The sequence below is a fragment of the Vipera ursinii genome (assembly GCF_947247035.1).
Source record: "Vipera ursinii genome assembly, chromosome: 3".
NCBI classification, from domain to species: domain Eukaryota; kingdom Metazoa; phylum Chordata; class Lepidosauria; order Squamata; family Viperidae; genus Vipera; species Vipera ursinii.
In genome coordinates, this window is record NC_139516.1 from 110,103,193 (window position 1) to 110,130,160 (window position 26,968).

The window sequence follows — 26,968 nt, forward strand, 5'->3', positions numbered from 1 at the left end:
GGAAAGCTTTAAACACATTTTGTTTTAAATTCTCTGATCTTCAGCAGAACATGTCATTAATACAGAAACTGGTCCTAGTCTGAATGTTAATGGAAGCTCCAAGGCTATCCCAAATAACTCTGCTATAAGCCTGTAATGTAATTTAAAGCATATTTAGTATTTAACATGTTCTTCTGTTAACAGTTCAAAAATTAAAAGATAAATGAACATGGTAGCGAGTGGCCACTCTGTGTTGCCAGATTATTAAGAAACTAAGCATCAAAGGAAGTACTACACGGTACAGCTAATAACACTAGGCTTTCTTTAATTTGAAAAAAAATACTGAAAGATGTCAAAGCAGAACATTAGACATATTTTTCACAATACATTATTCATACAGGCAGTAATTTTACCCTTCAAAGCAGTGTTGGATCATGCCCAACTTTTATATACCCTAGGCCAAATTACAATTTCTACAAATATTCGTTGCATGGCTGCATCGGTCGAAATGACATATTTATATAATTACTGTTACAGGAAAAGCCCACATGTTGCAGGTGATCTAAACCAGGCATCAATACATTCACTTACAAGGGCAGGATGTCTTTGACTCACCACCCAAGAGGGCCCTCAGCAACATATCTCAGCAATCCTTTACAATATGGTTTAAGAAATAACAAAAAATTACAAAGGTATCTTAATTTTTCCTCATTTTTTCCCTAAGCCCAATGTGAGTAGACATGAATGTTTTTTTCTCAGGTTCTGGACAAAAGCAGCAGCTGGCTTCTTCATTCTGCAGTACAAATACTGTTCAAGTATCCCATTTCAAGTGTAATTCTGACCGAAGACTTATGCAAATGGTCACTATTATCCAGATCACAGAAAACTACTTTTTAAGGAAATAGTAGGTAAAAGGAATAATACATAGAAAACTATTTGCAATAGGCAAAATTTAACTAGAAATTTCTTCACTAACTTTCTAGCAAATTTCATGACCAGCATGGAAATGGCTCATATTGGAATGAGCTTGGAATGAGAAACACCTATTGAGCCTTGTACAAGTTTAGCTGCCTCATGTGCCAAAATGCCATCAGAAATACATACAATTTCCTTTAAAAGAAGACTCAACTCATTTATATCACTCGACCCAGTTTGTTATTGTTTGACTAAAGAGAATCTTCTGATATTGGTTCTAAAGATAATTCTCAGAGGTCTTCATATCTTAAGAGGGCAAGACCAAGAACGTGGTTTCACGTAATCCAGAAAAGTTGGCTAGAAGATACAAGAGAAACAGGAATGTTAGGCAAAAAGTATAGAATAATTTGTCTTGTCCAGCACCATCCAATCAAGCATATTTAATCACACAATAACCCAGATATATTTTCATTTGGTAACCAGGAAATGCAAAGAATTTATAGAGGAACCTAGGATTCTCCCGAATCTACAAGACTCTCCTTCTTGCTAATAAATGTCGAGACAGACTCCAAGATCCCTCACACAGTTACTGGCCTTGAGCCAAGTTTTACTTATTCTGTACCTGTACAGTTGGTTTTTCTTGCCTAAGTGTAAAACCTTGCTTTTATCAACACTAAATTTCATTTTAGTGTTCAAGTCTGTCAAGATCCTTTTGGATTTTGAGTCTGTCTTCTGGGTTGTTGGCTATTTCTGCCAACTTAGTGTCATCTGCAAATTTGATGAGTTCCCCTTCTATTCTGTCATTTAGATTTTTAATGAAGATATTAAAGAGTACTAGGCCTAAAACGGAACCTTGGGGTATCCCATTACTTACGTTCCTCCATGTGGATGTACCTCCATTGAGGATGACACATTGATAAATTATTTGTCAGCCAGTTACAAATCCATCTGGTGGTGATGCTATCTATCCCACATTTTTCTAGCTTACCATGTAATAGGTTGTGGTCTACTTTGTCAAATGCCTTATTGAAATCTAAGTATACTATGTCCACAGCATTTCGCTGATCCACTAATTTGGCCACTTTGTTAAAGAATGAAATACAATTTGTTTGGCATGATCTGTTTTTGATGAACCCATGTTGGCTTTTGGTTATAACTTTGTTTGCTTCTAGGTATTTGCAGATTTGTTTATTATCTTTTCCAAGATTTTTCCCAGGTACTGATTGGTCTGTAATTTCCTAGATCTGTTCCCCCCCTTTTTTTTTGAAGATGGGGATCACATCAGCTCTTATCCAGTCCTCAGGTAGTTTCCCTGTGCTCCAAGAACTTTGAAAGATGTGGTTCAATGGTTCTGAAATCACATCTGCCAGAACTCTGGGATGTAACCCATCGGCGCCCACTAATTTGAATCTGTCTAGAGCTGACAGGTATTCTCTTACCTTATCTTTGCTTATTTTAATTTGCATTCCTAGACTATCTTTTACAGTTTTGTTTTTGGTAAGTTGGATTGTATTTTTTTTTTGCGTAAAAACAAATACAAAGAATGAATTATGCAATCCTGTTTTCTCTCTACCGCCCATTACTTCCTTGCCATTTTCTCCCATTAGTGGACCAGTTGTTTCTTTGACTTTTTTGTTTTTTATGTGTTGAAAGAAACCTTTTTTAAATTGTTTTTGACATTTGTTGCAAGTGTTACTTTGTTTTGAGCCTTAGCTTTCCTGACTTCATCTTTGCAGGTTAGGGCTATTTGTTAGATAGATAACTTTTATTGTCATTTTTTATTGTGGGCACAATGGCACACATTAAAAATGAAATTTAGTTGCTTGCTCTCAAAGTGTACACATACATAACACACATACTATATACAACATTTGTTGTATTTGTTGGTATTCTGCCTTGGTTATGTGTCCCTCTTTCTGTTTTTGTACTTATCCTTTTTATCCTTCAGTTGGTCAGAGAGTTCTTTATTCAACGATGCTGCTTTTTCTTGGTTTTCTTGTTTTTCCTTTTCAGTGCTATTGAGCTGGACTGCACTTTTATAATCATATTTTTCAGTTTCCCAAGCTTTAATTTTTAATGTACTTAACTTTTATGCCACTCAACATTCAAACAACTCTTATTCATGTAGTTTTTCAACTACGCAGAGTGCTGCAACTTAAATGCAATGTTTATAAATTATGAATGGTTTTTTCGTAGTTCTTGTCTCTAAATTCATGGCTCTGAACCTATTCTTATTACAAACAGATTACTCACATTTTCTCTGGGACAATACTGACGGGCATATAACTCTTGCCCATAAAGGCAAATAAGGACACCTTGGCCAAGGAAGAGGGACGTCCACATGAAGATGTTAAAAATGGGGTTTTTCCGCCGGTCATGGAGAATGAAGTTGAAAACCACTGAAGGAAAAAAAACAACCATTTAGACTCTAAATTCTATTCCCCGCACTACTCCCAAATGCATTAGAACAATGTTGCAATGATAAAACACGTTTTAATAAAATTACAAGGCTAGTCTATCAGATTGAAAAGTAATGCTGGTCAAGATGTAATTTGGATTTTATACTCTAAAATGGGAAAATCAAAGGCAGAACACACAGCTATTAAGAGGAGGGACAGAGAATCTTTCACTCTATTCTGTTTTTCTCCTTCTACTCTCACAATGTTCCCCAGCAAATCAGAGGCAGGTTTCACTCACCTGTGCTCCAATAGGACTCTATACCTAAGATATTCCCACTAAGCAACTCTGCCATCAACTTCAGAACTGGCTCCGGAAAAGAGTGGATGTGATCTGAGATCACAGATGGCTTCTGGATCAGAGTTTACAAATGATAGCCATACTGGAACCTCACAAGATTACATTTTGCAAATTAGCCATTTATTATTAAAAAAAATTCTCAACATTTTGCTATACTGCTGTAGGGTATATTTATTACTTACCTCCAAAGCACAGGAACAAGAAGAACATGACTGGATACAGATAACCCAAACAAACGGCCAGGATATATTCATGTACTGCAGCAGAAACCGTGAAAACTGACAGCATAGCAACTGCTTTGAATTTTTTCCCAAAGAACTGAGGTTGACAGACAAACAAGAGAGAGACAATATCCAATGTTTTAAAAAAAAATATTTGTGCAGCTTCTGGCAATCACCCAAAACATCCTGTTAGCACTTTGTACAGAAATTTATAAATGAAGATTTTTCTTTATATTTTCTTTTCAATCAGGATGTATAGCAATATGGGCTACCTTTAGAAGAAATAGTGGTATAAACTTAGCACAGAATAAATAAATATGTGATATTTATCTGAAGGAAGAGTTCCCATTAAGCTTTGTGCTTAACTTAAATGTAAGTGTGTATTGAAGAAAAACACACAAAAAGAAAATGATTACACTCAAAATGTACTGATGTACTGCCTCCATATGGCAGGGGGTGATGAGTGAAGAAGGTTGGGAATGTTTGCCAAGACTACATACTACCAGCAGAGTCATCCAAAGCACGACTATCATCCCTGCCAGCTAAAGCAAGTAGGCACCTATATTGTGCAGGAGGGATATAGGAAGAAGCTGAAGTAGGCAGTCACTTTAGAGACAATAGCAAAGGTGTCATTTCATTCTATGCAGAAGGAGGCAATGGTAAACCACGTCTGCATTTTTTCAAGAAAACCCCATGGATAAAAAATCTTGGAGAAAATCTACCTAAAGTGGTTACTTAGAATTGGCATCGACATAATTAGTCAATTACTTATAAGTCTGCTGCTTACCCAAAGGAAATCTCTGTAGGCATAGTAATACAGCCAATCATGTACTACGATATTCCAGGTTCGGTAATAGTTTGAAAAAGATGTAGAATTCCACCAGTCCTAAAAAGGTGTAAAAAAAGAATAGAGAATGAAGTTCCGAATTGAGGACCATTATATCAAGGATCTGCTGCTACTCAAATATTTCAATAGCATCTAAAATATAATCTTCAGATGTTGCAACTTTACACCAGTTTAGTGCAGTGGCTAAGGCACTAAGCCCAAAATTGGGATCCTGTGAGTTCTAGTTCCACCTTAGGCACAAAGCCAGCTGGGTTATCTTGGTTATCAGTCATTCTCTCAGCTTTAAGAAGGAGGCAAGGGCAAACCTCTTCCAAAAATTCCTTGCCAAGAATGCTGCAGGGACTAGTCTAGGTAGTCACAGGAATTAAGACTAACTCAAAGAAAGACAGAAAAGAATAGAAAAAAAGTTGCAACTTAAATTTCTAACTTACTGAAACACTTTAGAATGGAAGCATTCAACGATGTTTCCAGACCCATCAGATTTTGTTGCAATAGTCAGTGAACAGGAATAAGATACGGTGTGATCCCAAAGCATATGGAAGACCCCATAAAACTCACTTGGAGTATAAGGAACTCATATTTCAAAAGATCTTACCAGATTCTTTAGGGCTTGTCCCTTAGAAGAATATTAGATCTTTCTAGGAAAAATACTACAAAGTAGATTTGCTATGGCTCCAAAAATATTTTTATCATTGTTTTTTAGGCTGCACAAGAAACTGTTACAAGCTTAAAAAAACATAGCAGATTCAGAACAAGCTACTGTAAGATCATCTGCCATTCAAAGACTTCAGCAATTGCCAAGACTAAAAAAGCATTTTTCTTCCTGGACAAAACCATGCCAAACCACCAACGAAGTTGTTTTAATTCGCAAAAACAGATAGTCTAATGCACACATGGCAATTATTTCTGTCTCTCTGTCAGTCAGTCAGTCAGTCTAAATAAATAAATAAATAAATAAATAAATGTAACTTAGTGTAAGTGAACATGAAATCCAACAGTAACATCCATAGGCATGGTACCTTCTGTTCACTAAAAGTCTGATGAAATCTCTGCCTAAAGTATTTCAAGGACAGCAATATTGTGGAGAGCATCCTCAGTAACTCTTTGTCCCTATGCACATGCATGTACATACCTGTGCATATATACTGTACATATAGCACAACTACATATATTTTTTGTCTAAATGGGTACCTTTCCCTTCTTGCCTCTTGCCAATTATTTGGTACAATTGTACAGTCGTAGTGAATCCTTCAGAAAAGGCTGGCAAGACTATGAACTTTGGGCCTCAATTACCTTATAAAACATTCTGTCAGCAAAGCGGAGCGCCTCAGCAAAAGCATTAAGCCAGCAATGAAGGAATGCAAAGAAGGTCAGGAACAGAATCAATACACCTAGGAAATAAAAGGAAGGAAATAAAAGGAGGTTAATTTAATTTATTATGATTAAATATAAGTTGCTAATATCTGCAAGTTAAAGTTGAAAACAGGCTGCACCTTCAGCCTGTTCAGTGGTTTAGGTATCCTAATGATACCTACGAAAACAACAAGTATGGCTTGTCATTTTTAAGGATTACTTTTAAGAAGTTACCTTCTGGGGCAGCATTTGAGTGAATAGATTTCAGCAACATCTTAGTGTGATTGCATGTTGAAAAGTGGGATTTTGTATGAGGGCAAGACTGTACTGTGCAAAATGAAAGAAAGGGTAAAAAGGAAACAGGCAGAACAAGTAGAGCACTAGGCATCTGGAACTTGATGAGCCTTGGTGGAGCAGTGGGCTAATGCCTCCTTAAGTAACACCAGCTGCCTGCAATTAGTGCAGGTTCGCATCCCACCAGGCTCAAGGTTGACTCAGCCTTCCATCCTTCCGAGGTAGGTAAAATGAGGACCCAGATTGTTGGGGGCAATTAAGCTGACTTTGTAATGATGCCGCTTGGGGGGCGGTGTGAAAGCCCTAATAAGCAGGCATAGACATAGAATGAAGGCTACTGCTAAGCTTGTAAGCCACCCTGAGTCTTCGGAGAAGGGCGGGATATAAATGGAATTAAAATAAATAAATAATAAATAAATAAATAAGAAAAAAGGATGAGTTATATATTTTTAAAACATCTACTTTGAAGAGTGTTCATTTCAACAAGTGGTATCCTTTCTGTAAGTAGAGGATTACTTAGCGGTCAAGAAGAACTATTTCCAGTTGTTACGTTTTCTGACCACAGTGACGGCCACCTTCTCCGCAGAACATCCACACAGCACTACCACCTACTGTATGTAGGTGTGTCTATAGGCCAAGCAGTAGGAAATCTAGTGGCTGGGAATATTTGAAACAAAAGAATGTCTGTCCCGGTGTAGAAAAATGGCAAGAAAGGAGTTTATAGTAACTCAGGAACAATCAGGGGGTAGCAAAAACTGTTAAGAAGGAAGCTGTTATAGGAAGAAGTCAGTATAAAAGCAGGAGAAAGAATGGTGGAATTAGGATGAAAGTCAAGATATGAAAAAAGAAATACTGTAAAAAGTTTATGGGAAAGAAATATAATCAAAATACAACTTGAAATAGAAGTTCACTCTATGTAAAATCTCGGGTCATCAACTGCTTCATAAAATGGTGCAGAATTGGATGTGCCATAGTATGGTATATCCAGAAGCAGTGTTTATATGTTTAAAGTGTTTTAAATTAAAGGCGGAGCTCCTTTGCCTGAGAAAATGATAGGAGCATAAAATGCAGAAGCTTATTTGTGTTTATGTTATTTTAGAAAAGTATAGGGCTGCCCATAACTAATCTTCTTCTGGTACAAAACGCCTATAAAAGAAATAATGCTTGTCTTCTTTTATGTTCTCTAATCCCAGAGAGATCATTTGCTAACACATATCTAGCATGCCTCATTTGTCTATCTGTTAGCTATAGCACATTTGTAATTGCATTGCATTCAAAAGCTTTGAAGGAAAGATCTACAGGCTGATTCACAGGAGCTCACCTGGAAGAATAGAGTTGAAGATGCAAAGAACTAGTCCTCGTAGACTGAAGTGTCCCAGGCTATAATTCCGATACATTGGAATACAGAGTCTTACAAATATGTAGTAACCATAGAACAATGAACCAAGAATCTACACAAGAGGGAAAACCAAAATCAGTTAATAATCAGAGAAATCTGGAAGGAATCACAGGGCAAATTAAAAAAATACTGTGGACCGACCATTCATCTCCCTCAAGTGACCTTCATTTATTTTTAAATTCTGAATCAGAAAAAAAAATGCACAGGATCACTTGCTGAAATTAGTACATTTGAGCTGGATGCCACTTCCACTCCATTTAACTCTATACTATTTTTTAATAGTAGAGACAGGGCATTTCACAATGAGATATAAGTGATTACTATTCCTAGCCTGCAACTATTTTCTGCAATATCTAACTGTTGAAGGACCATGGTTTGACCATGGTTTAAGAATTAAGATTATAACGTTTTACAAAGACAGGAATATGTACAAGGTTCCCATTAGGCCTTAATACTGAAAGCAGCTAAACTGGCTGCGCTTCTAGTGGAGATACACAAGCAAGGCAGCTACTAAGTGCTTTTAGGTCCAAGGACTGTTTTCCATCAGGTAAATGACAGATAAAGTAAAGTCACTAACCTGTGCAATCTTGGTAGCCAGATAGCTCCATCTTATTGTGGGTGTTCTGAAAAGAATATATTACATTATTCAGTTCTCAAATGGTTTTCACATCATATTTTTAGCAAGTATAATTAAGTGCATGACCTAGATATTGACTGTAGCAAACACAATATAAATTCAATTGCAAGCAATTGAAAGCATGGGTGGAACAAAGGAAATAGAAAATGTGGAGCAATTTCACTCTGCTCATAAAAAGTATGTTTGCTAATGCAGTTGCACAATGTATTTAATTCAAAAGTTATGATAAGAATATTAAAGGTAGTCCTTGACTTACGACCAGTCGCTTAGCCCAAGACACCCATGGAGGCGAAAGTAGGCCCAAGGCCTGTGGGGACCCTGAGGGGTGGGAAGTATAACATGGGGTATCTCAGGGGGTGATGGAAGCCCTGGGAGGTCTGGGGCAAGGAGTCCTGGGCCTGCTGCTTGTTGCCCCAAGGCTTCCCCCACCCCAAATGTACTCCATTCTCTGCTTAATGACTGCATCAAAGAGAACAGAGATGGTGGACATTAAGTGAGGTGATCACATGGTTAATGACCATCACAACTTGCGACCGTAATGGGCAGGCTCCATTCCGGTCACGAGTCGAGGACTACCTATATTTGATTTGTCTGCAGCTCTTTAATATTCAATGGGATAAACAAGCAAAGAGAATTCAAATCCTACAACAATATTCCATAGAATTAAAGATTAGGATTGTTAGAAGCAAAAAGAATATAAAGCTGGTTTATTTAAGCTTAAAGTAAGACCTTTATTTGCAAAGTTGTGGCAACCCTTTAAGGACTATGTATTTGCAGACATTGGAGTTAAAAAGTTGAAGTTGTATAGATTTGTTTATAGGTTAAGGGATGACACATGGCATGAAGAGTATTTGGTTTGTAACTTTGTAGTGGGTGAAGGCTTTCTAAATTTGTTTATAGTTGTTGTGCAGTTTGAAACTCAGTTCTTTACATATTTTCTTATCACATTTTTCTTTTTTTCTTGTACTTTTTCTCTTTCTGTAGGTTTAGCTTGTATTAGTTTTTATTACTGCAATTATAATTCTTAGTAAAAATTACATCTAAAGAAGAAAATCAACACAATGAGGGTACAATGATATTATAGGAATTAATCTCTAGCACTTAGAAGCTAACTTTTTTATTTGTATCCCGCTTTTAATTTTTTTTACAAATAACTCAAAGCAGTGAAACATATTCAACACTTTTTCCTCCTCCTATTTTCCCCACAACAAGAACCCTGTGAGGTGGGTTGAGCTGAGAGGGAGTGAATGGCTGAAAGTCACCTAGTTGGCTTTCATGGCTAAGATTGGACTAGAACTCATGGTCTCCTGCTTTCTAGACTGGTGCCGTAACCACTAGACCAAACTGGCTCCCTAGTTGCATCCTGGCTAAAAATTAGCAATACTACAAGCAAATACATATAATGCCAATCCCTTCACAACAGAAATGAAATTGCCACATGCAAAGTTATTCATTACCTGGGATATTCATCTCGGTAAATAAGAGTGGGAGCAAAAAGGAAATACAGGTACTGGGAAACTTTAGGAGGATGAAAAGAATCTGGAGGGGAAAAAAACCCAGAAAAGTAGTTTGGTACTAGCACATATAACACACACACACACACAAAGTAAACTCCTATTTTCTACCTTGTTCCTGGCTTATTAATTCCAAGTACAACGATGCTTCTCGTAAGTTCCTACAGTTCTGCCTGACTGGACAAGCCTATATCAGTGTTTTTCAAAGTCAGCTGTGTAGACGTTTAATTCCCAGAATTCAGCTTAAAGTTGTTGAGGTTGAGAAACACGGGCCTGTAAACCAGTGCCACCTAATAGAGTGCTACTCCCAGAACAGCAAAAAGGACAAGAAGGTTTTATCCTCACACCTGCTACCAATAGTCCTTGACTTATGACCACAATTGGCATCAGAATTTTCATTGCTAATCAAGGTCGTACCTGGTTTTATGATATTTTTTGCTACGGTTAAGTCAATTACTGCAGTTGTTAACTGAATCATGCAGTCATTAAGTCTGGTTCCACCTCTCACCCCCCGTTGACTTTGCTTTTGTCAGAAACAGGCTGGAAAGTTTGCACATAGTCATCACATGACCCCGGGATGCTGTAACTGTCCTAACAACATGCCGGATGCCAAGCAGCCAAATTTTGATCACATGACTGTGGGTATGCTGTGTCGGTTGTAAATACGAGGACTGCTCTTAAGTCATTTTTTTCAATGCCATTGTAACTTGGTAGCCACTAAATGAATGGTTGCAAAGTTCAGGGCTACCAGTATAGAATTAGTGCAAGGCACAATTACTCACTTGAGCTTTGAGGAGTAGCAGAGACTATTCGGGGAACATTCTCTCTGACAAAAGAGTGAGCTTTCATCACAAGGCGTACCTATAAATAAAATGACAGGTAAGATCTGTTTCAAAAAAATAACAAAATGGGAGGAAAAGGACAACTATGCAAGAGAAAATGACATAAGAGAAAAATACATACTATATCAAATTTTTCAATTTTTAAACATAATAGGAAGCCATGATCACAAGGGGAAAATGCTATCCGTCCAAGAGTATAAATTCAGCATCTTTGTCTTTCCACAAAAGAGTACAGTACTTTTTTGCTGCACTCTTAATAAATCGAGAGTTCATATATATAGATACAGTCCAAATGTTTGAAACATGTCAGAACAATCTTCATATCTTTAAAATGTATCATTCTTGCCCAGACAACGTTAATAAAACTACAGCTATTATACTGAAAAGGAATGACAGTGGGGAAAATCCAGACTATAAGTGTCTTCTCCTCCTTCTACCCTAACAAGACTAACAATCCTCATTTCCAAACTAGAATTACTCTTAAGTACAGATCAAATTTATAGTCCCATTCCAACATCTTCTAAATGTTCCAACATGCTCCAGTTTTTAATGCAGGAAATCCCGTAGACTAAAATAGTCATCAATCCCCTGACATGATATCAAAGCATCAGAGACTAACTTTGCAATTGTGTTTATAATGGTTTCTGGAATTACTTGAATTATGTAGATAAATAAAAGATATGTATATGCACACACAAAAACACTGTCTATCCAATGATAAAGCTGAAGATCAAGAAGTTAACTCCCCAATGGTATGCAACTATAAAATAAATTAAATTTAAATTTAAAAAAATCTAGGGGAGTGTTATAATGTAAATACATACAAGAACTACACATTAAAAGTGAATGGGGCCATACAATTATTTTTCCAATGTCACAATATCAGGCTTTTAATCCATAGTAATGGCATGGAGAATCTATTTGCATAATCCAATTGTCAAATTCCATACATTAGGTATATACTTCAAAAGAATATTATCCTCTGAAAATTTTAGCTTTTGTCAGAATCACGTTCACTACTTACACCCACTCCTTATTAAGTATAAGGCATTGTAAAATGTGTTTTAAAGAAGCATTCTTACTACATCTCTAACAGAACACTGATTGGAGGAAGGTGGTGAACCAGCACAAAATAGCAATAGCTATAGCACTTAGACTTACATACTGCTTCACACTGCTTTACAGCCCTCTCTAGGTGATTTACAGAGTCAGCATATTGGTCCCAACAACGTGGCTCCTCATTTTACCGACCTTGGAAGGATGGAAGGGTAAACCTTGAGCCTAGTGACATTTAAATTGTCCAACTGCCGGCAGTCAGCAGAAGTAGCCTGGAGTAATACATTCTAACCACTGTGCCAGCAGAGCTCATAAAACTGGGCCCTCTACCCCCCCCCTAATCCTGGAGCCAATCCAAAAAGATGTCATGATCAATGGAATCAAAAGCTGCCAAGAGGTCATGAAAAGTGAGGATGGATGCACTACCTCCATCCCGCTTCCACAAGATATCCCTCAAAAGAACAATGAATGCTATTTCTGTCTCATATCCAGGCCTGAAGGGGTTATTATATTATCTGAAGGGGTTCAGATAATCCATTTCATCCAGGATCCTCTATAGCTGCAGTGCCACCTTCTCAACTATGTTCCCTAAAAAGGGGAGGTAGAAGACTGGACAAAAAACAACCAGTCTGGTGGGGCTCATTGACAGCGTCTTGAGGACCCACAAACACCTTTTAAAGGGTGTTGGGAACATCTGTCACTCAAGGATGAATTAATCCAGCTACATGTCACCTCACAGGTGGCCTTGACCAGTCAGGAGTGCATGAATCTTGTTCACAGATGATCGTGTTTACTGTCCCAAGAACTCTGTCCATATCCTTGGGTGCAACAGAATCAAACTGTTCCCAGATAACAGGTAGGTCAATCCCCTAGACCACAGGTCTGCAACCTGCGGCTCCAGAGCCGCATGCGGCTCTTTCAGCCGTCACCTGCGGCTCCCAGTCCTCTACCATGTGCAGTCCAAAAAAAAAAGGGACTAAAAAGTTCAACCAATCAATTCAAATATGCAGGGTAGGTGCATATCTCGCCTTGGCTCCACTCTTCAGTCAAACCCTGTTCTGCGCATGTACGCACATGCACACACATTTTTTGCGGCTCCCAGTTTTTCCTTTTGTGAAGGAACCGGTTCCGAGTGGCTCTTTCACTGTTTCAGGTTGCTGACCCCTGCCCTAGACATCTCTATAGGCCTACATCACTCTTGGCCTTCAACTGGGAACAAAGTCAGGCAAATTTACCAGAGGCAGAGTGAATTCCTCTGAGTGATCCTAAAGGTAAACCTCTGGACACCATTTGCCCATTGAATACCCGAGCTCTAGTGCAGGGTTTCCCAACCTTTTGGGCACCAGGGACCCGTTCCATGGAGAGAGGTTTTCCCGTGGACTGGAAGGGGTATGATTTTGTGTGCTGCTGCATACCGCAGATGGGGCTTTGCTTGTTTGTGCAGACTGGTTTCTAACATGCTGCAGACCTGTGCCAGTCCACGGACCAGGGGTTGGGGACCTTTGCTCTAGTGTATTTAGACCCTAATACTGTCCATCCAACCAAAGGTGTTCTATATGTAGATTCCAAAGTTCCCCAAATTGGAAAATCAACACAAATTGTTGGCTTTCTATGCAAAGTTTTTCTATGTATTTGCATATCTTTTTTGCTTTTTCTATTTTTTTAAAGAGATAAATAAAATCTAGACAATTGTCATTTCCATAAAAATATTTTTATCCCTCCAACTATAGAAATATTTTAGTAATATTTACCTTTACTTTTATTTTCTCCATTAACTCATTCGGTTTTAACCATACATGTAAGGTATCATCTTACTTTTATGGTTGACATACTGACATCTTTCAGAGACAAAATTTTGTAACTATTCCTTTTGAACTTCACATATTTGTCATATGGTACTATTGAGATGAACACTGGGATTTTCTGCTAAATGCTTGATTTTTCCCAAGAAGCCTGATTACAAATAAGCTATTTTGATCGATATCTTGCTATTATTCTTTACAAATAAACATTTTAAAAGTTGGGCAGCTGATTCACCTTTATGTTAGAGAAGGAACAATAAACCGAATGCTAAAATGTTGTGCCTATTGGGAAATATAACATTTAAACTAGCTAAAGTAGAATTCTTTTCCAAGATTGCCACACTTACATAGCACAGCTTCCTAATGAACTTGTGGGCACCATCATTTCCCCTAGCGTTTTTAAGCAGCAAGAGAAACAATCTGCTATACCATAATCAAAAGTCCACTATTTCTGAAGTACAATATGTGGAGAGTAGATTTACCTGTTACCATTTAAGGATTACAGTGGTGTTCCTACTTTACTTTTTGATTCCTGAGATTTAATGCCCAACTAATTTTTTTGCTTGTTTAAAAACTATCTTGATTTTGACAAGTACAATGAAAGATTAGTAAAGTCATAATCCATATATTAAGGAGAAATCATTTGAAATGGAAGAAAAACAGCATTCCGCCCACCTACAAAAGGAGAATTTAAACTTGTTTTTTCTTAAATAATCTACATATTTCTGTGGAAAAAAAGATTTATGCCTTATTAAGATCCACTTTGCAAATAATGAAACTCACCTGTTCAAGTATAATTATAAAACGAGAGGCTGGCGGTAGATCATAAACCAATACAATGTAAATTGGTCCAAATCCAAGACAGACTGTTTGGAAAATCACAAACAGTGCCCCAAATAAAGTGGAACAGATGATCTTGTGGGAGGAGCTATGGAACCACTGGGCCCACCGGACAAAGAGGACGTAGGGCACAAATAACGTGGAGAAGAACATGCAAAGCCAAGTTGGAGCAACGATAGACATTTTGCCAAAAGAGTAAACGAGGAAATCAAATTCTAGTACAAGCCTTGAAAAAAAAATCAAAGAAAACAAAAAGGTTAATGGAACTTCATTCACTAGGTAAAAATACAGTATTTGGGGTGTGTTTGGGGGTGGGGGAGAGGGATTAAAAGCTAGTAAAATTAAGACATAATTTTACATCTGATTTTTTTTAAAAAAAATACAAGACTCATAAGTAGGCAGAAATGTTAAGATATATCTAATAATGTTAAGCAGTCTTCATTACTTCAGTGTGGACCATATATGTTGGCCTACAATTTCTATTAGACCTAGCCAACACATCTAGTAGATGCCACACTGAGAAAAGCTGCTATAAAATATCAAACAAACATAGTATCATCCAGATGTACACAAGGAATTCAAGGACAGGTTACAGAACCTTGAAAAGGACACATCCTTGGCTAAGTGCCTTTGTTGTGACAATCTCGTGAAATATAATCATGGGATTCTTTGCAGCTTTCCTCCTCTACAAAAAAGAGTTGGATGGGTAATCATTCCTCCCTTAATAAAGAAGAGGTGCCAGTAGTCCAGTGGTCAAATACCAAAATGTAGCACCAAGCCTCCCTTCAGCTGACCTTTTCAAGATGTCCTTACCTTCCCTCATCAATGTAGTCCACCACAAGTGTGCTGAGGATGAACAAAACGAGGAGAGCAATAAACATGTGGTAGATGGTCCGGATATGATTCACTTCAAATAACTCACTATGAAAAGAAGTTCAATGGAACAAAATAAAATTAGGAAATTTGTAGAAAAAGGGGCAAAATATTAGCCATTATAATCTTTAAAAATATTATTGTACGTCCAGGTTTTCTAGTTGGTTCCCTTCCCTCATAATATTCATGATTGTTAGCCACTTGAATAAGTGTCATACAAACAATGAATGAATGAATGAGTGCTACCCACTCCACTCCCTACCAGACTGCTCACATTTTAAAGGAACTTGAGCAAACTTTCAAAGTAGATTGTGCTCCACAGACCATTAAGGAGAAACTTCCTGGCAGTGAGGACAATTAACCAGTGTAACAGCTGGCCTCCAGAAATTGTGGGCTCTCCACACTGGAGATTTTTAAGAAGAGGCTAGACAGTCACTTGTCTGACATGGCATAGTTCTCCTGCTAGAGCAGGGGGCTGGACTAGAAGACCTCCAAGGCCCCTTCCAGGTCTATTCTATTCAAGAGGTGACAATAATGGACTAAAAGAATCTGACCTATACAAAATATGTTCTTGAGTCTAGTTAACACATTTTGTCCCTAACTGTAAATTCTTTATTTAGGTGGTATAAATTTTATCAGAGCATCTAGCCATCTACTAGGAGTCATTTCGAACGATACATACATCTAGACAGGAGATCAACTTTAAGGAGAAAAGGGAAAAAGTGAATATAAGCTGTGGTCAGCTCTGATAGGAACTCTAGATACACCATGGCTAACCAAATGCCCAGTTTCAACCAATATGGATAATGAAAAAAATGTTGTAAAGGATGATAAAAATGAGACAAATGACCTTACATCCCCCGATATTATGGATCATAGAAACTGGAGTGCTTTAATCGCATTTCCAAAGGGGAATAAAGCAATAGTAATTTTATCATTAGTACTACTGTAATCTACAAACCCATTAAATATACTCACTCCAAGAGAGATTTTCTGGGAATGAAAACTTTTCCATGTTCTGGAGGTGCTCTTGTTCCCCTGTGAAGAAAGGAACAGGCATTATTAAATAAAGACAAAAGTAAAGAAATCAAGTAAGAAATCAAGCCTACTGAATGAAGAACCGTCATACTTGATTTTGAGACCGTCTTTCTCTGGAAAAGCAGCCGGGGAAGATTCCAGCAGCATAGAGTTTGCAATCAAACTATTGATAACTTCAGTAAAATGCTTGTCCACACCCTTCATGAATGCTGGCTTCAACTGCTGGTAAAATTTGAGAGAAAGAATAGAAGAAAAAAATCACAATTACTTAAAGCAACATCACATCCAAACAACTGCTTGCCCAAGCAGCATTCATGAAACATTCTCAATAAGGAAATATAGCCACAGTACAAAACTGTGACTGAGACAAAACATTCAGAAGGAGCTCTTGTGAAAACTTTTCTCAATTAAAAATTATTAGCTGAGAGATCTTCTAGAATATAATTAGCATTAGTATATAATTAGTTCTCTTCCATACTTCACACATACATATCAAAATCTATAAATTAAGCCTCATTGATTTGTTTGAGGAGACAGATGCCTATACTATTGTGACTTTTAATGCTTTAACCTTTTGAATTTAAGATTTAAGGAATCAAAATATTTCATTTAGAATTTTCATGCATTTATAGAACTATGGCACTAATTTTGTTCTGATGCAGTATTATTTTGTTAACAGAAGAAGAAAAGTCAGCACCCTTAGTCTAAAACAAAAAGAAAGATGGTTAATGTTTAGCTTTGGTTTGTAACCTGCCAAAAACAAACAAATCAGGAACTTTCAAGTGCAATAGGTTGACAAAAGGCAGGTTTTTTTAAAATAGTTTATTGTTTGATCAACTGCTGCTAACTCACAGCATAAAAAAATAAAAACATGAGCCACTTTTTATGTATCAAAAAGTCAAATAGCCTTTTTTCAATAAAAAGTGGCTATTTCTAATTCAGGTAGAAATTCTACATTGACTTACAACAGTTCATTTACTGACCATAAAAAATGACTTATGTTTGTTTTTCACACTTAAGACCTTTGCAGCATATCCCTATGGCCATGTGATAAAAATTCAGACACTTGGCAACTGCTTCATATTTATAACGGTTGCAGTGTTCCAGGGTCATGTGATCAATTTTTGTGACCTTCTGACAAGCAAAGTCAATGGGGAAGCCAGATTCACTCAACAACAGGGTTACTAACTTAACAAATGCAATGATTCACTTAACATTATGGCAAGAAAAGTTGTAAAATGGGACAAAACTCACTTAACAAATGTCTCATTTACCAACATAAGTTTTGGGCTCAATTATGGTTAGGACGCTGAGCTTGTCGATCAGAAGGTCGGCAGTTTGGCAGATCGAATCCCAAGTGCCGCGTAACAGAGTGAGCGCCTGTTACTTGTCCCAGCTTCTGCCAACCTAGCAGTTCGAAAGCACGTAAAAATGCAAGTAGAAAAATAGGGACCACTACGGTGGGAAGGTAACAGTGCTCTGTGCGCCTTTGGCGTCTAGTCATGCCGGCCACATGACCACAGAGACGTCCTCGGACAAACGCTGGCTCTTCGGCTTTGAAACGGAGATGAGCACTGGCCCCTAGAGTCGGAAACGACTAGCACACTTTACCTTTACCTTTACCTGTACAGCACTCTCTAGTAGCAATATAATTTCCCCAGTATCCAGAATTTCTATGTAACATGGTCAATGGAAATTCTAAGAAGTGTAGTTAATAGATCTTAGAGCACAGATTGGGGAATCTGACCACAGGCTAACTTGCTTATAAACTGATAAGACATAGCCACATATAATACCCAAAAGCTTGTTAGTAACATTTATTTACCTCTGCTTCTGTTAAGAGTCGCATCTTTCTTGTTATTGCATGGTCAACATCAATTCGACCTAAAGAAAAACAAACCATGCTTTGTCATCTTCAAACTGTAACCATACTTTACTACATATCTTGAAAACACAAATATAATATCCATGCAGGAAAAAAAACTATATCTAAAAGTGTACTATGTTAAAATCCACCCAGGAAATTGAGGCTCCCCAAAATTATGCACTCACCTGTATAAGCATGGCGATTTTATTCTTTTGTTAACTATCAGAAAAATAACCTTTCCAAAGTCAAAATGTTCCCTGCCTCAAATAGCTATTTGTATGCTTAACAAATGAAGGTAACTGGCACAGAAAATTTTGAAGAGCTACTCAGGACATTTAATGAAAAAGAACTAAATATATCAAAAAGTAGGATTTTAGCCTACTTTTCTCCCTGACATTCTGGTTTTGTATGTGGCAAGGAAATAACTGTTTTTATTTTTAAGTATATAGATCCCACTTTCATAGGTTCAGGTAGTACTGTATAGATAAAATATATTTATATTATGTCAATAAGAACAATGCCCAAGAGGTCATTTTCTTATGAACTTCAAATGTCTCAAAGCTATGATATGCATAAAATAGCTTTTAAAAAATAGGACCCAATCTTCAATTATTGCTCATTTAAAACATAATATTGTAAAAACTGTATAAAATGTATTTGTTCCACCCCCAAAAGCCCACCATACTGCTGGACATAAGCGTGTTATTAGAACATTGTTCAGCAAAAATGAAATTGCAATTGAAGCATTTTTTCCTGGAAAGCCATTAATCTGGCTATTCCATTTTTTTAGTTCTATGAAAATAATTCCAGATCCCATTCCTCTAAAACAGCCAAGGAAATAGAATATTTTGGTTTCCAAATCAACATACCTGAGGTTTGTAAGGTAGCTATGTTTATGTTTTATATTTAACTTGCCTAATTAAATTTAAATATAACTGATACTACTTTTCCATACACTCTGTAAGAGTTCTAAGCCAAGTCATATTAATACTCAAGGCACAATAATTCCCAACAAAGTCAGCATGTAATACATAAATATTTCTAGCTACTTAACAATTGCGTTTCTAGGTAGGAAGATTGTAGTTCTTGGTCAATAGTTAGTTTCTAACTATTCTTGGAATTTATTCACATGACCTTGAGTGTTAGGAAACAAACAAGTGATAGCATATCAAATCTTGGAAATGGTTGCTCCATTTGCAACTCTTTCATATTTTCCAAGGTCTCCATGTTACACCAATCCTGAAAAGGGCACAGATGATCTAAATTTCTGCTGCGATACAATTCATGACAAATTAAGCCACCTTACTGCTATTATATTCCCACCAATATAATACTACACAGTATATTCTATACATGCTTAGCAAGATATTTAGCTGCTTTAGCTTTAGGAGCCTTCCCTCATATTTGCATAATATGGTATATACAGCTAAGGTGACCTGGATCCATTCATTAAATTGGCAATCTAAAATGGTCAGCACAACTATAACTGGGGAGACTTCTTAACAGATAGCAGTTACAGAGGTATCTTACTATCTCTCCCCACCTTTACCTCAGTGATTGTGGTTCTCTTAAGGACACATAGCATATACACTATAATTCCACAAAAATGCAGAAATGAGCAAGCTATAGCATTGGGCAGGGAAAACACTTTCTAAACTTGAAAGTGTTTTTATATGAGACAGACTGTGAGTCTGTATGTGTATGATTGTATAGAATTAATTAAACAAATCTCCTAAGGAAGTGGAGAAGCTGCAAATGGAAATTGAGTATCCTATTGTGCAAGTATATTTTTGCTCATGTGACAATGTATTCCATTCAATTTACAAGGTCATAAAATACACAACATGTGCATGTATATGCCTATATTTAAGAAAATATTTAAGACTGAATGACTCCTGATAATACATAATTTAGTACAATTTCTACATGAGCTGAACTTTCAGCGACCCGTGTAAATCTGTTCAAGATTAACAAAGTCTGAACAGGTCCTCCAAATTATATCCACTACAAAATAATATAATATAAAACCATGCCATTATTTATGTAATTTTTACAGATTTCAGGAATAAGACTCTTAGCAAACATTTTGACCTGCCAGCATGCAAGTTTATTTTTAAAGCAGCAGACATAATTCCAGACAAAAATTAAAGAACACATGAAACACATTTAACAGCTTTGAGATCAGTTAGATTTCCCATTAACTAGGATAGGAAATCAGCTTCAAGCCTTATATTACTCAGCCCAATGTAATCTTTGTAACTGTTGATTATTAATGGGACACTAAAATTATTTAAAATGTTATTATATAAATTACAGAGGAAAATATATGTACCCATTACTTTAAGATATTGCAGTTGAATTTGAAAGAGAAAAAATACTCTGGAAACTCTGTTCACTCCACATACTCTTTCCCTCATTCTTTCTCTCTGCATAAGGGAAGGAGAGAGAGACGTAGGAAAAGATGTGCTATGATAATGTATCAGTGCTTATCTTGTTTGCACAGATTTATGAGCGCTTGTTTAGTATTAGTACTGATAGGACATACTGCAAAATAACTTTGTATTAAACTGACAGGGTTAGAAGAAGAAAAAATAAGAGAAAGGGGCTTGGTCTGCCTAATTGTTCAAGGTCCACCAGAAATGAATCACTAAGCCAGAAACTTTAGAACACGCAGTCTTTTGCCTAAGTCATCACTTACAAGAAACATGTGACCTTCCTCCCATATGATTCATGAATCTGTCTACTGGAGCATTGACCTCTGGTAACAAGGCCTTTGTTTAAAAAGCCTGAAATGTGCTCGCCAGTAGGAGTATTCTTGAAGCAAACTTTGTGAAGTTGCAAACTTCAGTCATGAAGCAAAGAGCATAAGAAGAAAAAAAATATACAGAACACATGGATCTGGGTTCAAATTCAATCTCAGCAATGAAATGGCTTCTCTCTGCCTTGGTTACACACCTGTGAAATAGGATGGGTCAGCTTGTCATAAGAGCAAGAAAGCAGAACGCTGAGTGGTCATTGACTGAGACAAATAAGGAACAGCGTATCTTCTCTATTGAAACTGAACATATAGAATCCAGAATTCAATCCTTTCCAGTGAACTGGAATCTTGGGAGGACAACCCAGAAGTGTGAGCACCTTTTCTACTGAATCAAGAAGAAATAGTGACAGAGGGAATCCTCTTTTTTCTCCTCCATACTGTAAAGCCCAGAAGGCAACAGGATTGATCCCTAACGTTCAGGGCTGACAAAGAAGTTAAGGAGCTGAAATGGAAGCCAAATTATTGTTTTCGATAATTTGTATTAAATGGATATGAGTCTCTTTCAAAAACCTTCTACAAAGCTATATAGGCTAAAATTATTCAGTGACTCCAAGTCACATTTCTCTTTATTCAAAGCGGGAATATGCCTTGGTATATGTATCATGAATCTAGGCTATACTGTACAAGTGTGATCAGGTAATAACTTCTACATTTCTGTTAATAGGACGTATACAACCATTTTCCACTCATACTTAAAATGTGAATACCGCTTGAGCTCTAATTCTACAGGAGCTAGTGCTTACTCTGATCAGCAAAACCCAATTGAACAATGATGAAATTCTTTTAGCTATAGATGTGAAAGGAGGGAATGAATGCAAACTATTTGTACTCTATTCAAAGATGACTCCATTCCCATGTGTTCTCAAATTAAGGGCATTCCTCTTTTTAGTCCACCAAAATTCTTAGATAGTTCCAAGTATTATCTATTTCTCACTAGTAAGAAATTGCTCTTTATGAATTGCCTTGCAGTTACCAGCTACTTTGGAAATTAATACTGGAGCCCAGAATATATATTGTGATATTTTACTGCTCTAATAAAGGTGGCAATTTCACCCAAAATAAAAAACAGATAATTTATTCAGTCTACTTATTTTTTCCTGTACTAGTTTGTTTTTGCTTGTACTTCCTCCCTTTTCCAAACATAAAAAGGTAAAGGTTCCCCCGCACATGCATGCTAGTCGTTTCCGACTCTAGGGGCCGGTGCTCATCTCTGTTTCAAAGCCGAAGAGCCAGCGCTTGTCCGAGGACGTCTCCGTGGTCATGTGGCCGGCATGACTAGACACCAAAGGCACACGGAACGCTGTTACCTTCCCACCGTAATGGTCCCTATTTTTCTACTTGCATTTTTACCTGCTTTCGAACTGCTAGGTTGGCAGAAGCTGGGACGAGTAACAGGCGCTCACTCTGCTACGCGGCACTCGGGATTCGACCTGCCAAACTGCCGACCTTCTGATCGACAAGCTCAGCGTCTTAACCCACTGAGCCACCACGTCCCTATATTCCAAACATAACTATCATCCAATTTTAAATGTAGTTAAAAAGATGTGATCCCATCATGACATTTGACTTATGCAGAATTGACTTGGGAGGCCGGTGTGTGATGTAGTTGGTTCACATAGTGTGGTGGGATGGAGGGTTTGTTGTCACTGTGTGTTGGGGGGAGAGAGCATGGGGGGGGGAGGCTCAGCTAATCTTAATGTACACATGTTGTACTTTGACAATAAAGGTTTATTTATTTATGAATGTCTTGGATGAGAACAACTAGCCTCTAATGCAACCATAGAGAATTCTCTAATTTGCACATTTTTCATTGGAATTAGGAAAGAAATATGCACTAGGCTACTATTCTGGTGCTCTCCAAATATGCTGGATCACTCTATTAAAAGCATGTTATTGTTACATTGAACAGCTTAAACTTGCTTTGGTAACTGAGAAACATCTACGCCTGTGAATCATTATTCTTTTGTTACAAAGGAGTGAGAGAAAACAACTGTTTCTAATATGATCTAAAACAAAAAGAGAGAAAAGTTGTGGGTCAGGGATGCCAGAGCAGCATTTGTTATATTAAAAAGGGGCACAACTGAGGAAAATTTAGAGAGGAATCATCAGTGAAGGACCTTGCTTTATTGCAGATTATCCTTGCTGAGTCCTTGTTGTTCTCAAGAAAGAGATTTATGACCATCAGCCTTGTGTTGATAGTATGAGGTTCTCCTAGAACTTTAAACTTAATTACACCTGAACAATTAAATATGATAAAGAGTCACTGTTGCTCTTCAAAGAATCTCAGGTAGAAGCATCTGGAAATTTTCCCTGATTAGGTGCTTGGAGAAACTAGCAGGAAAGGGGGGGGGGAAGCTAGGCAATATTTTATTCCACGAAGCTACAGTATATTTGAATAACCAAGCTTCCTTCCCCACACCAGATTTTGCAAAGAAGCTAATATTGGTAGTTCCCACCAAATCAGCATAGATAAATGAAACCAAATGATTGGGACAAATTACTTTGAACATTTAATATTGAAATTAAATTAAATATATTAATATTGAAACACTTGTACTAAGATAGTAGGCACAAGCTGAAAATTCTTTTGGAATTACAGGCTTGTTCGCTCTAAAGAGAATATAGGTATGTAAGGTAGACCCATTCAGCGCTATACCCCAGTTGAGAGGAGACTATTGGTAAGCACTGTTATTCTTACTGGAAATAATGAGTACTGGGTTCGCTGGCAAAAGATCAGACTACTTGCCAAAGAAAAGGAAGAGAAATCACAACCTCTGTTTCCTTGGGACAGTGTGGGGTCAAGAAAGGATAGTTTCTTTTTTAAAAAATTACAATGTTCCAAACAAACACATTTTCAGAGGCACAAAATGTATTTACAAAACAGACTACATAGGCCAGCAGCTAATGAAGCCTACAATTGCAGGGCTACTGGTCAATAGAAATTCATGATCCTCCTTGAGCTTACTCTCTGGAGTGACAAGATGTGCTTTATTCTGATGTGATAAACAAAGCAGATATTATTTTGTACTCCTTATTATGTGCCTAGTGCAAAGCCACTTGCGCTCTGGTAAGTTATTGTCACACTCAAAAAAGGTCTTTCCTGTAAATTGTACACTGGCCAATACTCAAAAGGTTTTTGGAAAGAGAATGGGAGCTCTCATTTATGACTAAATTAAGCAGTCAACACACATCGTCTTTTGGTGTACTTCCACCCATTTCTGGCTGTAATTAACTGAATGCTATATAATTACATTCATATTTAATTATATGGTTGGTGTAAACTTCTTTGGGAGACTGCTGCCTGAAACAGAGGATAAAATTGCATAGATTCTGCATTCATTCATGGCAAATGAATGAATGCAGAATCAAAGAAAAAAAGAGAGAAACTTGGAAAGAAAAACCAACTTTGCACTCCTTTTCCCCTTACTCAGAGATATTAATTAACATGGCATTGATGTATACAATTTTTAAAAATGAGCAAAGGTAGCCTCAGTTACAGAATGACTGATCTCTATCTTATAAGTCCAGGGCTACAGAAGCAAGATCTCTCACATGCTTTCCTCAAGGCAAATTACTCATTTGATTATGATCCAAGGTTGTTTAGAAGGTAAAAACAGTTCAAGGAAAAAAATTTCTGGGAAATATCCAAGCATGACTTTGCATGTGATTCTGAGCGATAAATTAGCCCAAATATTATCCATCCAGACTGAATACAATTGAGCTGGAGTGTGTTTGTTTTTCCTCAGTTAAAAAGAAAAGCACTTTTTGAAAAATAATCACAACAATCAAGAACAGATCCCCTTTTGCTAAAAATACAAAGAGCCTCCACTGATTTTGGCTCATCAAATAGGAGTAGTTAAGAATGTGTAAATATTTTTTTCTCATGCCAATCACCTGGCCTGTATTACTGGGAGAGGTTGTGTGGATGGATTCATGCAGTGGTTAATTCTTGCTTGAAAGTGTAGGTGATTCCACTGGTTGCAAAAGAGGTATTGAGAAAATGGTTTCTCAAGAAACCATTGCTGGATCCCAGCAATGCATCCAGTCTCCAACCTTCCCTTTTGAGAAATTAGTTGACCTATAACTCCAAGATGCTCCGGAAAGCAGATTATCTGGTACCTCTTTCAGTCAGAAATACAGTACAGTACTGAGATAGCATTGGATGTTTTATTTAGGCTGGTTTATTTTAACGCCAGATCCGTCGTTAACAAGGCTCCCCTCATTCATGATTTGATCGAGGAGGAATGTGCGGAGCTGGTGTGCATTACGGAGACTTGGTTGGGCTCGGAGGGAGGGGTGCCTCTGACCGAGTTATGCCCTCCAGGTTTCCGGGTGCTACACCAGCCACGGGCTCAGGGCAGGGGTGGTGGGGTGGCGGTGGTTGTCCGGGAGACTCTATGCCCGCGGGAGGCCACCATTGTCCAGATGGCCAGGAGTGAATCCCTCCTCTTGAGATGTGGTTCTCGGGCTCAGTTGGGCTTGTTGCTCACATACCTGGTGCCCAGCTGTGTGGCAACAGCCCTGCCCAAGCTGCTCAACACTCTCTCAGGGCTGGCGGTGGATTTCCCCAGGCTTATAGTTCTGGGTGACTTCAACCTGCCTTCACTGGGAGGGTCGTCTGAGTTAGCTCGGGAGTTCATGGCCTCCATGACGGCCATGGGCCTGACCCAAGTTATTGAGGGCCCGACTCATGTGGGGCATCATACTCTCGACCTGGTGTTCCTATCTGGACAGTGGTTGGATGATCTGGGAGGGGGTTCACCAACCATCGCCCCCGTCATGGTCAGATCATTACCTCCTGCGGCTGGTCTTCCGTTATGCCACCCCCCGCCGCTGGGCTGCAGAACCGACCAGGTGGTTCCGCCCCAGGCGCCTAATGGACCCGGAACGGTTCCAGAGGGCGCTTGGGCCTATACCCATCACCCTTACCCACAGCCCAGTCGATGTTCTGGTGGATGCCTGGGAAAGGGCGGCCGCCGGGGCACTTGACTGTGTCATCAATTGTACATCTCTGCCCCTGGCCATCTAAGTGACCATGTTAAGGTTCTGTCCAATGTTCAGAGGCTGCAGGGGTCTGGATGGCAAAGAGGTTTTCTCCCCCTCCTGGCCTCACCCAAAGCCCACTGGACTACTTCCCATGTAAGGCAAGAACTGCGCTGCACATACTTTTCATGCTTGAACAAAATGAATCTACGAATAGTTTTTCAGAATGTAAGCAGTGGATTATATTTGTTTTGCACTGTTTGTTCTTTTTTTGTAGGCTGTTCAGCCTCATGTTTGAGTTGGGCGACATATAAATCCTATAAGTAAATAACAATTGGCAAACCAAAATAATGGTCATCAACCTAGTTAAAAGCATTTAGGATCGTATAAAGTCAAATGCTGTGAGAAAGCCAAACCAGCTTTAAAGTATAATTTCTTCAACACAAAAATTAAAGTTTTAATATCAGTTGGGAATTAGTATCAGTCGGCAGTCACCTGCCAGACATTTCAAAGTACAGCTGCCACAATCCCTTGCCATTAGTCCTGCTGGTCAAAGCTAAGAGAGAGTGAGATCCAAAATAACTGGAAAGTGTAGCCGTCGGATATAAGCCCAGGTTTGACAAGGGGTAGAATTGAGCCAACAGCTGTTGACATATGTGTAAAACTTAAAAACAGAAAAGAAATGCCTCTTCCATCTTACAAATACCTGAAAATTTAGTAACTCATAGAAATACACCATTAAACAAGGAAGAAGAAGCTGTATATCATGCAGTTAATCAGGAAATCTTACCATTACTTGATTTAGAGAATGTCCAGTCCTCTTCCAGCCTGCTTGGTAAGTCATCTTTCTCTTCTGCAGTGCTGTATGTAGCTCGGCGATTTCTTAGAGATATATTGTCTTCTCCCACCATGGTTACAAAAAACTAAGACACT

At 37.9% G+C, this 26,968-nt stretch overlaps 1 protein-coding gene across 2 annotated transcripts; it reads right to left on the bottom strand.

The window, feature by feature from the left end:
- SOAT1 (sterol O-acyltransferase 1) lies at window positions 1–26,968 on the bottom strand. 2 transcript variants are annotated; one of them, XM_083360384.1, is made up of 15 exons: window positions 26,826–26,968; window positions 18,193–18,251; window positions 16,459–16,586; window positions 16,308–16,367; window positions 15,270–15,377; window positions 14,400–14,682; window positions 10,699–10,777; window positions 9,860–9,941; window positions 8,343–8,388; window positions 7,688–7,817; window positions 6,013–6,110; window positions 4,660–4,758; window positions 3,834–3,969; window positions 3,148–3,293; window positions 1–1,251 (listed from the first exon to the last, which is right to left on the bottom strand). In XM_083360384.1, exons 1-15 carry the CDS (start codon window positions 26,944–26,946, stop codon window positions 1,195–1,197), a joined length of 1,632 nt encoding a protein of 543 aa, XP_083216510.1. In that variant the 5' UTR covers window positions 26,947–26,968; the 3' UTR covers window positions 1–1,194. The 2 variants fall into 2 exon arrangements, with proteins under 2 accessions (XP_083216510.1, XP_083216509.1); XM_083360383.1 differs by having other exon boundaries at window positions 16,459–16,589.